We start from the raw sequence: 17,029 nt of genomic DNA on the forward strand, positions 1-17,029 counted from the left end.
CTACAGATGCTGCCTGGCCTGCTGCGTTCACCAGCAACTTTGATGTGTGTTGCTTGAATTTCCAGCATCTGCAGAATTCCTGGTGTTTGAGTTTACCAACTTTGTCACTATGTATATAGAATTCGCTTCTTGTTTTCATTAATTGATTTGCAATAGAGGACGAAAGTAATAAACTGTGTTCCATTTGAAGTTCAGTTCTTTGTTTATACAACTTCTCAGAGGGAGCTGTAGCATATTTCTTATCAATTTCCTTAATCTTGTCCACAATAACCAGCTCCTCCTCCTTCAACCTCTTCCTCAAAGCAGCAGAATACGAGATGATCTGACCACGAATATAAGCTTTAAAAGTATCCCAAAGGGTGTTCATGGATATATCCTCTGTACAGTTGATTGTAAAAAAGAGATCAATCTGTTCATTCATAAAGTTAACAAAATCCAAGTCCTGAAGCAACAGCGAATTAAAACGCCATTGTCTCTTGTTTTGTGTATTGGCCGATATTTTAATAGAAAGTTTAAGTGGAGCATGATCCGAAATGGTTATAGAGTCATATTCACATTTAACCACTGAACAAATAAGACGAGGGTCAATAAAAAGATAATCAATTCTTGAATAGGAATGATGAACATGTGAAAAAAAAGAAAAATCTTTTTCCTGAGGATGCAAAAAATGCCAAATGTCCGTCGACCCGGAATCTGAGAGAAATGAATTAATCAAGGTTGCAGATTTATTAAGTAGAGTCTGTAAAGGAGCCGAACGGTCCACTAATGGGGGTAAACAGGTATTAAGATCCCTACCCCAGATTAGTGAAAACTCATTCAAATTCGGGAACAAATTAAATAATGATTTATAAAATTCCGGACAGTCCATGTTGGGAGCATAGACGTTAACCAAAACTACCTTTTTATTAAAGAGTAAACCACTAACCAATAGAAATCTACCATTCGGATCAGAAATAATATCGTGTTGTACAAAAGTGATTGAGGGATCTATAAAAATAGAAACTCCTCGAATTTTAGCGTTGGAATTCAAATGGAAGTGTTGACCCTTCCAGAACTTAAAAAAACGTAGTCTGTCCCCCCTCCGCACATGGGTCTCTTGTAAAAATAGAATATGTGCTTTAAGTCTCCGGAATACTTTAAAGACTTTTTTCTTTTAATTGGATGATTAAGACCGTTATTATTCCAAGAGACAAAATTAATAGTAGACTCCATAATCCCTAAAGTCAACCCTCAAATAAAGGAGGATTGACAATAGGTTCGACCCACGAACCCGGAAAGGGAACAGAATAAACAAGAGATAACGGGAGAGAGAACGCAACCAATACTTCGGTAATATAAGAAGCCCAAAAAGAAAGAAAACCTAAAAAGTGAAGCCCCCCCCCCTACTCTCCCCCCCGTATCCCCAAAGCTAAATCTAAGATAGACCAACCAGAAAGAACCAGAAAGAAGCGAGCACTAGAACTACCCCCATGACTTCCGATAGACGCTTACTAAAAAAAAGTGTGTATATATAAAAAGATCAGCTAAAGTTCTAAAACAATAAAGGGATAAAAAAAAGTACACCGATTAAAACGAAAACGATATAATACAAAGAAAAAACAGGTACATATAAAGAAAACCGTTAACCTACAACAGACCGTATAATTAAACAAGAAAATGAAATAGTAGCATAGACTAGCCAAGAAAACTACAAAAAGTACGTTTGAAAACTACAAAGTTTAAGGCCTCCAGGGATATACGTAAAATGACGCTGAGGGAATAGCCACCCAGAATCCCCAGGGAAGAAGAAAAGAATGACGCAGTTAAAAAAAAGTTTGGCAACCATATTAATTAAACCGAAAAAAAACTTTTCTGCCCTCATATAAAGCAAAAAAAAATTAAACCCAACAGATTAACTGCCTCCGATCAAACAAAGATGATTTAATAGTGCGATTAAGACATTGAAGGCAAGAGTTGATCCAGGTAACTCTGGGCTTCCGATGGAGAGTCGAAAAAACGGGAAGACCCATCAGACAATCGAATCCTCAAACATGCGGGATAAAGCAACACTGGTTTTAAATCCATCTTGTAGAATTCCGACATCACAGATCTGTAACGGACACGTTGATCGCGAACCTGTTTACTAAAATCTTCCACCAACCGAAAGCAAAGATCAGAGAAATCAATGTAATCTTTAGGGCGAGCAAAGCGAAGCAACTTCTCCTTGTCTTGAAAATAATGAAATCGTAAAATAACATGCCGAGGTTAATCTGACTTAGGCGGATATAATGGGACTCTGTGAGCCCGATCCAATAGTGGTGGTTGATCAGGAAATAAGGTGGGAAATGAATCTTTTAAAAGTTGAGAGAAAAACTTTATAGGGTCATCAGATTCAGCGGCTTCACGAATACCAATAATTCGAATGTTCTGTCGTCGCATTCTGCATTCTAAGTCAGAATTTTTAAAGGTCAGAAAGTCAAGTTTTTTCCTTATTACAGTAATTGTTTCTTCAATTTTCCCCATCTTGAGTTCATTTTGTTGCGTAGATACTTGGAGATTAGATATAGCAATCTGATGTTCCGTGATAGATGTTTTCATTTTATCAATTTCATCGATAATTTTCTGCAGTTTAGTTGAAATTTCCGCACGAATCAAATCTGATATAGTAGTTGAAATTTCCGCATGAATCAGATCCGATATAGCTTGCATAGTTACCGCTGGTTCAATTAGAGGGGGGTTAGTAACTTTCGGTCTAACCAGGGGTTTGCCGTCTTTCCCGTTCTTAGACATAGCGGACCTTAAAAGCATCCAAATACATTATAGCAATCCGCTGCAAGGTATTGTAAGAGTCGGTGCCTTAAAAGTTAGCTTAAATATAGCTGATCATAGGATAAAGCTCAGAGGTAATGGAGCGAGTCAAGAACACGACTTCACTCCATGAGCTCTACCGGAAGTCTCCCTTCTCCTCTGACTTTTGATGGTGGTTGGCAGTCCAACATGAAGGTGCATTACCGCCACTGACTGGACTGTGGTGTAGATAATTGGGAAATAAAACCCCTACTAATTCTTTATCAAATGAAAGCTAAATTACCCTAAAAGGTCTGTAGATTGTAAGTAATGAGAGACAATATTGTGAATTCAATTAAAGTTATTTGTAGCTCAGTAAAGTTTTTAAATGAAAGCTCTCAACCCCCAAAGATAGTGAAGCCTACATTTAATTTCTTTCAATCTTACATGCTTCAAAGATTGTAAAAGAATGTGATGATGACAAAACCTACACGTCTCAGAGTGATGTTGTCCAACAGATATAAGGAATAATTAAGCAGAATATGCCCAATTCTAAGTCGAGCCAATATAATTCCCTCCTTCCTTGTTTTACCCTCTTCTTCCATAAACCCAATGGCTTTATGAATTCTGTAAAGGTATCTCCCCTTAAGCCCATTATCCTACAGGTCTTGCCATAATCCCCTATTTCTTAACCCCACCAACCCCTTAACTTCTGATTTGCTAAGTGGAGGTCTATATCCACAATACTGAACCTCTTGACCATTTCTGTATGCTTTTATGCATTGAGTTGCTGCCGCGTGTTTAACTGATAATTACTAGCATTACAGGTACAGGTGTACCTAATAAGGTAGCCACTGAGTGTAGCTCCCAGCATCATTAAATCTGATTATCTGGCCATTTTTGTTTGAAGGATGGTATTATTTTAAAGAAAATATATTGTGAAACGTTGATTCTCCCTTAATCCTGCACTTTAGATTGTGTGTTCACGTTGCTGAAATGGTCTTTTAAAAATAGTCCTCCACATTCAGAGTTGAGAGAGCTATCAATAGTGTTCGGATTGTCTATCATTTAAATCTACCTTCTGTTTTTGGCCTACAGTAATTGATGTTTTGTAAATAGGTTGTAATTTCTCCAAGATAATTAGCATAGAGCAAGAAGCTAGTCACTACAATTGACCAGTAGGCTGGCATTAATTTCTTGTCTTGTGTTATATTGCTCTGCTGTCAGATTGCTACTTTTGCCTTGTGTTAGCCTCACTGAAGGTGTGTGGTTTTCTGCTAATAAATGATACTATGCTTAGTATAATTTTTAACAACTGACTTGTTAATGAGCACTAACAAGTTAGTCCCTTTGATGTGGAACTGGTGTTCACATGGACTTACTGAGGAGAAACTCGGATTCTGCCTTTTGGTCAGAAAATACTGCTAAGGGATTTGAATGCTTGTGAATGTTTTTGACATTTACAAGCTTAAAATTTACTGAACTATTATTAAAAATCAAATTTAAAATAATTAAACTTCAACATTTAAAAATTTTAAAGCAATTGAGTCCACACAATTCAAAATAATGTAACTTGTCCATCTTGTTTTCTGAATTCTCATCATTGACAAGTTGACTTATACCAGGTCTAGATGGTTTTGGTGCTGGCATTTCCAAGCAAACTCTAGGCCTAATTTTGATTGAGCACAGATAGACAACTTCATGTCTGATGGCCCTTATGTGGTCCAGCACTTTGAGACTGTTACATTAAAAGGCCTTCAACCTGAAACATAAACTCACTTTGCCTTTCTGACGAAACCACTGTATCTACTGAGTATTTCCACCTTTTCTGGTTATCATTTCAGTTTTATAGAATCTGCAGGGTTGTTTATTTTTGGATTCAAGTTGTACTGTCTTTGTTTTCTAGTCACTGAAACTATGCCAAAGGTTTGCATTGGCTTCAACAGTTATAAACCAATGCAAAGATAAAAGAGCAATTCTGCTTAAGTATGTGGAGCAAACAGATCTCTTCCTGTATCTTGATGAAACTAACTGTTTGTTCTTTCCTGATAGGTTCCATTTCGAGTTCAGTATTCCATGAGTGGATCAGCTGCAAATAAAATATGTATTTAATTGCTGATAACCATGAAGGCCCCAAAAATTGCATTTGTTTTGGTCCTTTTCATATGCCTATTCCTATACGTCTATCAGAAGAAACCTTTGCAACGAATACAGAGTGGACTTGGATTCAATGTGCAGGTCACACACGGACAACCTGTTCCTCAAGCCTTCTATGGAGTTATGTTTGATGCTGGCAGCACTGGGACACGCATCCATGTTTTCAAGTTTACCCAGATGGCAAATGGTAGGATTTTTGTTCAGCTATTTTGTGAAATAGTAATGGTATGAACATTAAAGGCACTGAATAACATAATCCCTTCTGTAATGGTTAGTTGAGATTAGAAACTGTTAATCATGCTGTTATTTGCATATCATTTGTGTTTTGCCGCTTCCTGTTAGGAATATGAGAACTGTCTACAGAGTTGGCACATTATTTCTGTGACCATGTAGGTTTTTTTCTGCGTGATTCTCCCACATCCCAAAGACATGCAGGGTGCTAAGTTAATTGACTTAGTAAAATTGCTCCTGTAAGTGGTAGAATTTGAGAATCTGGGGAGAATGCAAAATGGGGTTAATGTAGAATTAGTGTAAGTACCTGATTCACTAAATGTACTTGGTGGACTGAAGGGCCTGTTTCACTTTGTATCTTGCTGTGACCAAATAGGAGCATGGATTCCTCGTGTCTCACAAGGCCCACTCCATCATTAGGTAAGATCATGGCTCGTCATATGCCTCCTTCACTTCTGCCACCAATTCCCATATTCTCCATTTCTCTTAGTGTTGAAAAATGTATCTCTGTCTGAATGACTAAGCTTCTATAGTGCTCCAAGGTAGATCAAGAATTGGTATAATATATAAATCTGTGTAAAGAAATTTCTCAACATCTCAAACCAAAATTTATATACTGCCTTCTGTGATCTTAGGATCTCCCAATGTCATTTACAGTTATAAGATTTCCACTATCGCAGGAGCCCATCTCCAGCCAAATGATTCATTCCATTTCATGTGAAGAAATGATTGAAAATACAGAACACGGCAAAAATAATACTTTTTTAACTATAAGTGCACTTGGAATTACAGCAATCAATTTGTGCACAACAGTGTATGAATGACCAGAATATTTGTTTTTAGGTATTGCATGAGTGCTACTATACTTTTCTTTCTTGGTTTTGTGGCTATCTGGAGAAGAATTTCAGAGTTATATATTTTGATAATAAATGAACCTTTTGAACCTTTGATAAGTAATGTAGAAGACACGGAGATAATTCATCTCTTTGAAACAATGCCGTAGGATCTTTTGTGTACATCTAAGGATGCAATTCAGCTTTCTGTTTTCTTTGTACTCCCAATAGCATAGGACTCCCCAATTTTTAAATTAGAATTTCTGCCCAGATTTTATGCACTTCCGTGGTTTGAAACCACTAACTTCTCAGGGGAAAGAATAGTACCCACATTCAACAGAAATTTGACAAAGATGCAAATGATATGCAAAAATCCATATGGCACATACAGTTATAAGAAAAAGTTTGTGAACCCTTTTGCAATTACTTGGTTTTATGCATTAATTACTTATAAAATGTGGTCTGATCTTCATCTAAGTCAGAATAATAGACAAACACAATCTGCCTAAACTAATAACACACAATTGTGCTTCTCGTCAATACTGAATACACCATTTAAACAATTACAGTCTTGGTTCAAGAAGTATGTGTATTTCTGGGGTAATGCCTTTTACAAAAGCTGTTTGGAGTTGGGTGTTCCAATCAATGAGATGAGATTGGAGGTGTGGGTTGTAGAGGTGCTCTGCCCTATGAAAAAGACACACAAAGTCAGGTTACTGACAGAGCCTGCTCTTCTCAAGAAAGATCCATTTATGTGTACCATGTCTCGATCAAAACAACTTTCAGAGAACCTTAGAACAGTGGTCCGCAACCACCGGGCCGCAAGGAAACAATATGAGTCAACTGCACCTCTCCTCATTCCCTGTCACGCCCACTGTTGAACTTGAACGCACGCGAGGTCATTACCCATGCAAGTTCATCAGTCGGTCATTAACTTACAACTACTCGATGAGTAAAAAACAAACATTGCTTGAGAGTTTTTTTGGAAGAAATAGTAGGGGACATAAAAGGCCTAATGATGATGATAACGCAGAAACAGCTGAGGCTGAGACTGCAAAAAAAAAGAAAGCTTCCTTCAACAGAAAATACGACAAGTCGTACATAAAATATAGCTTTATTGCGACCGGTGACTTGCACGCTCCAAGCCCCCTGTGTGTGATCGTGGAGAGAAGCTGTCTAATGAGGCAATGAAGCCCTCAACACTGCTTCGGAATCTTGAGTCCAAGCACCCTGCACTTAAAGACAAACCCGTTGAGTTTTTTGAGCGGAAAAAACGTGAGCAAGTGGGACAGAAGCAAGTGCTGAGAGCCACCACCTCCACAATGCTGCTGCTTTGAGAGCGTCATACTTAGTGGCTAGCCGTATTGCTAAGGCTAAGAAGCCTTCCACTGTTGGTGAAGAACTCATTCTGCCGGCTGCCAAGGACATGTGCCATGAACTGTTGGGAGAAGCTGCAGCTAACAAGATGGCACAGGTTTCTCTTTCAGCTACCACAGTTTCAAGGAGAATCGATGACATAGCGGAGGACATCGAAGCACAGCTGTTGGAACGGCTTAACGAGTCAGGTTTCACTACTCGAGTCAAAGAGGTTGCTCCTGAATGCCAGTCTACACACTGTCACACACAGGGAAATGCTGGCTAGCCAAAAATTGTCACCTAATCTTAACAGCGTATTGAGTGACGCTGTTGAAGTTATCAATCACATCAAAGCAAAAGCCCTTAACTCACGTCTGTTTGAGCAGCTTTGCGAGGAAATGGATGCAGAGCACAAACGCCTTCTCTTACACACTGAAGTTAGGTGGCTATCAAGGGGGAGAGCCCTGGCCAGGGTTTTTGAGTTAAGAGAGCAGCTACAGAGATATCTTTCAAAAAAAAAAGTCACCACTGGCAGCACACTTCAGTGATGAGGAGTGGATAGCAAAACTCGCTTATCTGTGTGTAATCTTCAGCCTGCTCAATGAACTCAATTTGTCACTTCAGGGGAGAATGACAACTGTCTTCAAGTTGGCAGATAAAGTGTCTGCTTTCACAGCCAAACTGGAACTGTGGGGACGGCGAGTGGACAAGGGCATATTTGACATGTTCCCAACATTAGCTGGGAATTTGGGAGAGACTGAGGCTCACAGCTGACACACGAACACCTATCTTTGCTGTCGACAGAATTCGAACGTTACTTCCCAACCGCAAATGACCCAAGATGTGCAAAGGAATGGGTCCGTGATCCATTTGTGAATATCTCTGGTGAATCATCCATGTCAGCGCGAGAAGATGACCAACTCCTTGAGCTTGCAAATGATGGTGGGCTGAAAAGTATGTTTGACATAACATCTCTGCCGGCATTCTGGATCAAAATCAAGGCTGAATATCCTGAGATAGCCACGAAAGCACTGAAAACGTTGCTTCCATTTCCAACATCATGTCTCTGCAAAGCAGGGTTTTCTGCAATGAATGCAACGGAAACTAAATTGCAAAATAGACTTGACATAAGGAACCCCCTTATGACTTATAATTGACTTATCACTGTATTCATGCAAGGAAAATATGTGCTGTGCGTTTAATATTATATTCGTTAGATAGACCCTTTTAGAAATGAGATTTAGTGTATTAGCCACTGATAAGTGACTTATTGTTGACTTATCACCTATGTTCCGGTCGTGATTAACACCACCTCTTCCCCCCCCCCGTCGGCCGGTCCGCAAGAATATTGTCAATACTAAACCGATCCGCAGTGCAAAAAAGGTTAGGGACCCGTGTCTTAGGAGAAGAATTGTAGAGATGCATGAAGCTGGAAAAGGTTACAGAGCATTTCTAAAGACCTGAGTGTTCATCAGTAAGAGAAATTGTTTACAAATGGAGGAAGTTCGGTACTGTTGCTGCTCTTCGTAGGAATGGGCGTCCTGTAAAGATCATACCAAGAGCACGACATACAATGCGGAAGGATGTGAAAAAACAACCCAAGGATAACAGCAGAAGGCCTACAGAAATCTCTTGAACTTGTTAAAGTCTCGGTTCATGTGTCCACTATAAGAAAAACACTGAACAAGAATTTTGTTCGTGGAAGGACACCACAGAGGAAACCAGTGCTCTCCAACATAAACATTGCTACATATCTCAAGTTTGCAGAAGACCACCTAGATGTTCCACAACACCTCTGGGACAGTGTTCTGTAGACAGATGAGACAGAAGTTGAAATTTTTGACAGAAATGTACACTGCTCTGTTTAGAAGGAAAAGGGCACTGCACACCTACCCCAAAACCTCACCTGAACTGTGAAGTATGGTGGAAGAAGCACATGGTTCAGGGTTGCTATGCTGCCTCAGTGCCTGGACAGTTTGCAACCGTTGAGAGATCAATTCAAGATTGTATCAAGACATTTTACAGGAGAATGTCAGGGTAGCGGTCTGTCACCTGAAGCTTAATAGAAGTTGGATAATGCAGTAAGACAATTATCTGAAACACAAGAGTAAATCAACAACAGAATGGTTTAAAATGAAGAAAATTTGTGTTTTGGAATGGCCAAGTCAGTCCAGACCTTGACCCAATTGAGATGCTGTAGCATGACCTGAAGAAGGCTGTTCATGCATGGTATCCCAGAAATATTGATGAACTGAAACAGTTTGGTATGTTCCATTGTGCAAGTCTGATCAGCAGCTACAGGAAATGTTTGTTGGAGTTTGTTGCTGCTAAAGGATGTTCTACCAGCTAAATACAAGGGCTCACATACTTTTTCCAGCCTGGACTGTGAATGATTAAACAATGTGTTTAATAAAGATGTGAAAAGTACAATTGTTATTAGTTTAGGCAGTTTGTATTTGTCTATTATTGTGGCCTAGATGATTAAATTAAATTTTATGAGTAATTAATGCAGCAAACTGGGGAATTGCAAAGGGTTCGCAAACTTTTTCATGCAACTGTATAGCAAGGGTTCTGAAGACTTTTGCATAATACTGTACATTGTTTTTCCAGTTACCAAATTACACTTCATACCACTGAGCTAAGTACTCTTGTTTCTGTTTCCCAACCACCTTCCTGTTGTAACCAATATATAGTACTGTGCAAAAGTCTAAGGCCAGCGGTCCCCAACACCGGGCCGCGAGGAAACCATATGATTTGGCGATATGAGTCAGCTGCACCTTTCCTCATTCCCTGTCACGCACTGTTGAGCTTGAATGCATGCGAGGTCATTACCCGCGCATCATCCATGTCAGCGCGGGAAGGAGATCAACTCCTCGAGCTTGCAAATGACGGCGGGCTGAAAAGTATGTTTCACATAACGTCTCTGCCAGCATTCTGGATCAAAGTCAAAGCTAAATATCCTGACAACACACATCAAAGTTGCTGGTGAACGCAGCAGGCCAGGCAGCATCTCTAGGAAGAGTTACAGTCGACGTTTCGGGCCGAGACCCTTCGTCAGGACTGACACAGAGTCCTGACGAAGGGTCTCGGCTCGAAACGTCGACTGTACCTCTTCCTAGAGATGCTGCCTGGCCTGCTGCGTTCACCAGCAACTTTGATGTGTGTTGCTTGAATTTCCAGCATCTGCAGAATTCCTCGTGTTTGCGTTGCTAAATATCCTGAGATAGCCACGAAAGCACTGAAAACGTTGCTTCCATTTCCAAAATATCTCTGCAATGAATGCAATGAAAACTAAATTGCGGAATAGACTGGACATAAGGAACTCCCTTTGAATATCGCTGTCTCCCATCACCCCTTGATGGGACCGTTGTTGTTGCAGGGAAACAAGCCCAGGGCTCCCACTGATTCAGCGATATTGGTGTGTTGCAATGATTTTATATGTTCATACGGGGAAAATATGTGCTGTGTGTTTAATATCCAATGTTATGATGCTATTGACTTACTTATATAACCATATAACCATTACAGCATGGAAACAGGCCATCTCTGCCCTTCTAGTCCATGCCGAATGCTACTCTCACCTAGCCCCACCAACCTGCACTCAGCCCATAACCCTCCATTCCTTTCCTATCATGTACCTATCCAACTTTTCTTTAAATGATAATATCGAACCTGCTTCTACCACTTCTACTGGAAGTTCATTCAATACTTACTTCAAGCTCCCCTGTCCTCCCCCTGGTAATTGACTTATCACTATATTCATGCGAGGAAAATATGTGGTGTGTGTTTAATATTAAATTCGTTAGATAAACCCTTTTAGAAAGGAAATTGAGTGTATTGGCCACTTATCACCTATATTCCAGTTGTGATTAACACTCCCCCCCCGAACAGAATTGACAAAAACAATTTGTAGAAAAAAAATCAGCAAGTACACGCTTGCGCAGTGGTGTCCGCGCAAGGCTTCATGGTCATTGTAGTCTTTCTCGGGGTAAACACAACATATTTGACTGCTACTCTTGTCCGTTGGCAACCCTACCCGCCCCCCCCCCCCCTCCGGGTTGGCCAGTCCGCAAGTATATTGTCAATATTAAACCGGTCCGCAGTGTAAAAAAGGTTGGGGACCCCTGTCTTAGGCACCATAGATAAATATACATATCTATGGTGCCTAAGACTTTTGCACAGTTCTGTAGTTTATAAAGAGCCAGCACACCAGACAGACATTTTAATTTATACTACTTTAAATGTGACCAAATAAATTGTTGTGTTTAATAATAATAAGTACTTTATACAAAATTGTAACTTTAGAACTAAAAGCATAAAACTTAAACAAATTATTTTAGACTTTCATGAGTCACAGAATTACATCAGTACACCACACAATTGAAATAGATGTCAAAGTTTTGGCAAAGGATTTTATGGTTCTGAGAACTAAGATAATAGAGTAAGGAAAAGAAAATCAGAGTCTAAGTTGAAGAGCAGTGAATTTCAATGGCTATGGGGCACTGAATAAGGTGTACTAAATTCTGTGGTTGAGCGCTTCTGCTAACTTGTAATTGAAGTTTCCAGCTTTTGGGATTAAGATAGTAGTGTAGGTAATGTATTTGAGGAAGTCTTAACTGGACGGTTTAAGGTATAGAGCTAGATAGCAGGCAAGAGGAATTGAAGGTTACTTCCTGTGATGTATATACTGAATAATATGGGCCATTAGACCATAAGACCATAAGACAAAGGAGCAGAAGTAGGCCATTCGGCCCATCGAGTCTGCTCCGCCATTTTATCATGAGCTGATCCATTTTATCCTATTTAGTCCCACTGCCCCGCCTTCTCACCATAACCTTTGATGCCCTGGCTACTCAGATACCTATCAATCTCTGCCTTAAATACACCCAATGACTTGGCCTCCACTGCTGCCCGTGGCAACAAATTCCATAGATTCACCACCCTCTGACTAAAAAAATTTCTTCGCACTTCTGTTCTGAAAGGGCGCCCTTCAATCCTGAAGTCATGCCCTCTTGTACTAGACTCCCCCATCATGGGAAACAACTCTGCCACATCCACTCTGTCCATGCCTTTTAACATTCGAAATGTTTCTATGAGGTCTCCCCTCATTCTTCTAAACTCCAAGGAATACAGTCCAAGAGCGGACAAACGTTCCTCATATGTTAACCCTCTCATTCCCGGAATCATTCTAGTGAATCTTCTCTGTACCCTCTCCAACGTCAGCACATCCTTTCTTAAATAAGGAGACCAAAACTGCCCACAGTACTCCAAGTGAGGTCTCACCAGCGCCTTATAGAGCCTCAACATCACATCCCTGCTCCGATACTCTATTCCTCTAGAAATGAATGCCAACATTGCATTCGCCTTCTTCACTACTGACTCAACCTGGAGGTTAACTTTAAGGGAATCCTGTACGAGGACTCCCAAGTCCCGTTGCATCTCAGAACTTTGAATTCTTTCCCCATTTAAATAATAGTCTGCCCATTTATTTTTTCTGCCAAAGTGCATAACCATACATTTTCCAACATTGTACTTCATTTGCCACTTCTCTGCCCATTCTTCCGATCTATCCAAGTCTCTCTGCAGACTCTCCGTTTCCTCAGCACTACCGGCCCCTCCACCTATCTTCGTATCGTCAGCAAACTTAGCCACAAAGCCATCTATTTCATAATCCAAATCATTGATGTACAATGTAAAAAGAAGCAGCCCCAACACTGATCCCTGTGGAACACCACTGGTAACCGGCAGCCAACCAGAATAGGATCCCTTTATTCCCACTCTCTGTTTCCTGCCAATCAGCCAACGCTCTATCCACGTATGTAACTTTCCTGTAATTCCATGGGCTCTTATCTTGTTAAGTAGCCTCGTGTGGCACCTTGTCAAAGGCCTTCTGAAAATCCAAATATACAACATCCAGTGCATCTCCCTTGTCTAGCCTACTGGTAATTTCCTCAAAAAATTGTAATAGGTTTGTCAGGCAGGATTTTCCTTTAAGGAATCCATGCTGAGTTCTGTCTATCTTGTCATATGCCTCCAGGTACTCTGTAACCTCATCCTTGACAATCGACTCCAACAACTTCCCAACCACTGACGTCAAGCTAACAGGTCTATAATTTCCTTATTGCTTCCTTGCCCCCTTCTTAAATAGCGGAGTGACATTTGCAATTTTCCAGTCTTCCGAAACCATGCTAGAATCTATCGACTTTTGAAAGATCATCGCTAATGCCTCCGCAATCTCCACAGCTACTTCCTTCAGAACACGAGGGTGCATTCCATCTGGTCCAGGAGATTTATCGACCTTTAGACTATTCAGCTTCCTGAGTACTTTCTCTGTTGTAATTGTGACTGCGCACACTTCTCTTCCCTGCCACCCTTGAGTGTCCGGTATCCTGCTGTCTTCCTCAGTGAAGACTGATGCAAAATACTTGTTCAGTTCCTCTGCCATCTCCTCATCTCCTATTACAATTTCTCCAGTATCATTTTCTATCGGTCCTATATCTACTCTCACCTGTCTTTTACTCTTTATATACTTGAAAAAGCTTTTAATATCCTCTTTGATATTATTTGCTAGTTTCCTTTCATAGTTAATCTTTTCTCTCTTAATGACCTTCTTGGTTTCCTTTTGTAAGGTTTTAAAAACTTCCCAATCCTCTGTCTCCCCACTAATTTTTGCTTCCTTGTATGCCCTCTCCTTTGCTTTAACTTTGGCTTTGACTTCTCTTGTCAACCACGGTTGCATCCTTTTTCCACTGGAAAATTTCTTCTTTTTTGGAATATACCTGTCTTGCACATTCCTCATTTCTCGCATAAACTCCAGCCACTGCTACTCTGCCGTCTTTCCCGCCAGTGTCTCTTTCCAGTCAACTTTGGCCAGTTCCTCTCTCATGCCTCTGTAATTTCCTTTACTCCACTGAAACACCGACACATCAAAGTTCGGCTTCTCTTTTTCTAATTTCACAGTGAACTCAATCATGTTATGATCACTGCCTCCTAAGGGTTCCTTCACCTCAATCTCTCCAATCACCTCCGGTTCATTACACAATACCCAATCCAGTACAGCCGATCCCCTAGTGGGCTCAACAACAAGCTGTTCTAAAAAGCCATCTCGCAGACATTCTACAAATTCTCTCTCTTGAGATCCAGTGCCAACCTGATTTTTCCAATCTACTCGCATGTTAAAATCCCCCACAATTATCATAACACTGCCCTTCTGACAAGCCTTTTCTATTTCCAGTTGTAATTTGTAGTCCACATCCCTGCAGCTGTTTGGAGGCCTGTAAATAACTGCCATCAGGGTCCTTTTACCCCTGCTATTTCTTAGCTCAACCCATAAAGATTCTGCACCTTCCGATCCTATATCACCTCTTTCTAGTGATTTAATATCATTTCTTACCAATAAAGCCACACCTCCCCCTCTGCCTACCTTCCTATCCTTCCGATACACCGTGTATCCTTGGACGTTCAGCTCCCAGAGACATGCATCCTTTAGCCAGGTCTCAGTGATGGCCACAATATCATACCTGTCAATCTGTAGCTGTACAACAAAATCATCCACCTTATTCCTTATGCTGCGTGCATTTAAGTACAACACCTTAAGACCAGTCTTTGATACTTTTTGCTTTGATTTCACTGCAACTTTATTGCACTGCAACTCATCCCAATGGCTACACATTTGCCCCATCACCTGCCTGTCTTTCCTGACATCTTTACTGCTCACTATCTTAGATTTATTTCTGTTTTCCCCTTCCTCCGCTCTATCATTCCGGTTCCCATCCCCCTGCCAAATTAGTTTAAACCCTCCCTAACAGCTCTAGTAAACTTTCCCGCCAGGATATTGGTCCCCTTTGGGTTCAGGTGTAACCTGTCCTTTTTGAACAGGTCATACTTTCCCCAGAAGAGATCCCAATTATCCAAGAATCTGAAGCCCTGTCCCCTACACCAGTCTCTCAGCCAGGCATTCATCTGCCTGATCCGACTACTCTTGCCCTCGCTAGCACGTGGCACAGGTAGCAATCCCGAGATTACTACCCTGAAGGTCCTGCTTCTCAGCTTCCTTCCTAACTCCTGGAAATCTCTCTTCAGGACCTCCTCCTTTGTCCTGTCTATGTCATTGGTACCAACATGTACCAAGACAACTGGCTGTTCACCCTCCCCCTTTAGAATATTCAGGACCCGATCCGAGACATCCCGTACCCTGGAAATGAACAGCATGAAGGTGGATTATTTTCAGTTTGTACAGTGCAATGCATTTAGTGGTGAAATGCAAGCAAAGGGGCTAATTTGAATTGGACCTTAGTCCTTTCAGTTTTGATGCTCTAATTTTTATTATAAAAATATGAATTTAAAAGATTTTTAAGCTCTATCTTATTTGTACTTGATACTTTTTTTTACTTTAATTGTTCATCTATTATGCTAAGATTATTTAGTTGAGCTTGGTTATCAAGACAAGCAATGAATATACCTATTGCTAAATACTCCGTAATTGATATGAAAAGTTTGTCATTTTTAAATTTTGTTTATTTTCAACAGAATCTCCTAAACTTGCAAATGAAACTTTCAAAGCCTTGAAACCAGGATTGTCAGCATATTCTGACAAGCCTCACTTGGTAATTTTTCTTCTTAATTTTTTATGTTTTCTTAATAGTGAATAATGCTGTTTGCAATTTACCCAGTACAATAAAAGCAATGTACAGTAAACATTTAGCAAATTGAAGCAGCTGTGGAGAGGGGCAAAGGTCCAAAGAGGACTAAGACAACTGCGCTGCCCAAAGAGTGCTTTATGAGGTCATTCTTACACTTGGCCATTAGGCTCTATAATGAGTCAACCTATAGCCGGGGAAGTGATGACCCCCTCCTGTTAGACTGTTTGAGGTAACTTATTTTTTATTCTTTCTATTTCTCTTCTAATGTTTATATCTGTGCACTTGTAATGCTACTGTGACAGTGTAATTTCCTTTGGGGTCAATAAAGTATCTATCTATCTGTAAAGTAAATGGTTCTGTCTGAAAACCAGATTGAACTGGAAAATACAAGAGGTGAATAGTTGGATGGTAATGGGAGCAGTAAAGAAATGAAAACTTGTCAGGAGAAAGTATTGCTAGATGCAACAGGAAAGAGAAGAGGATGGAGCATGGGAAATCTGGGGAAAAGAATATTTATATATTTGAAGAATGTCATAGACAAAAGGCAAGTTAGACTTCAAGCAATTTCCTTACCTTAAGCATGCACGCACAGCTTTACCAAATCCAGAGCAGCTGTTGTTGCGTCTTTATGTTCAACTTGGAAAGCTGGAAAGAGCATCATATGAGAATGAGGGGCTGTTCATTAAGCGTGTGTTAAGTTTGATCAGGTCTGTGTAGGAGGCAAAGGATGAACAGTCATGAATAGGAAAAGACTGGAGAATTAAAATGCAAAGGGACTGCAAGCTCGGAGTTGCTCATGCTGACTGAACATAGAGAGGCAATTTAGATCCTGTATTAGTACTTTTGCTGTGGAAATGCTAAATAACTTGTAGAACTAAGAAAGAGACCAGGGAGAGGGATGATTAGACAGAGAACTTTAAGTTGATTTACCACCAGCGTTAGAAAAGGAAATATAGAAGCAATATGATCAGTATTAGAACCATTGAACCGTGGAGATAATAAAAGTCATTCACCTCCTGTATGTGTCTTATAGAGGGATAATAA

General features: G+C 40.3%; 1 protein-coding gene across 5 annotated transcripts in view; it reads left to right on the forward strand.

Annotated features, from left to right (window-relative positions):
- The window catches only part of entpd6 (ectonucleoside triphosphate diphosphohydrolase 6), a 77,488-nt gene that overhangs the window by 17,207 nt on the left and 43,252 nt on the right, over positions 1 to 17,029 (forward strand). For 4 of the 5 annotated variants that reach the window (XM_072265666.1, XM_072265668.1, XM_072265664.1 and 1 more), the window contains exons 2-3: positions 4,819 to 5,110; positions 15,873 to 15,949. In XM_072265666.1, the coding sequence (XP_072121767.1) occupies positions 4,891 to 5,110; positions 15,873 to 15,949 (297 nt within the window). In that variant the 5' untranslated portion in view covers positions 4,819 to 4,890. Of the gene's footprint in view, positions 1 to 4,818; positions 5,111 to 15,872; positions 15,950 to 17,029 lie in introns of those variants that run through there. The other variant, XM_072265667.1, reaches the window with a different exon arrangement.

Source organism: Mobula birostris, chromosome 8 (assembly GCF_030028105.1).
Source record: "Mobula birostris isolate sMobBir1 chromosome 8, sMobBir1.hap1, whole genome shotgun sequence".
Taxonomy (NCBI): domain Eukaryota; kingdom Metazoa; phylum Chordata; class Chondrichthyes; order Myliobatiformes; family Myliobatidae; genus Mobula; species Mobula birostris.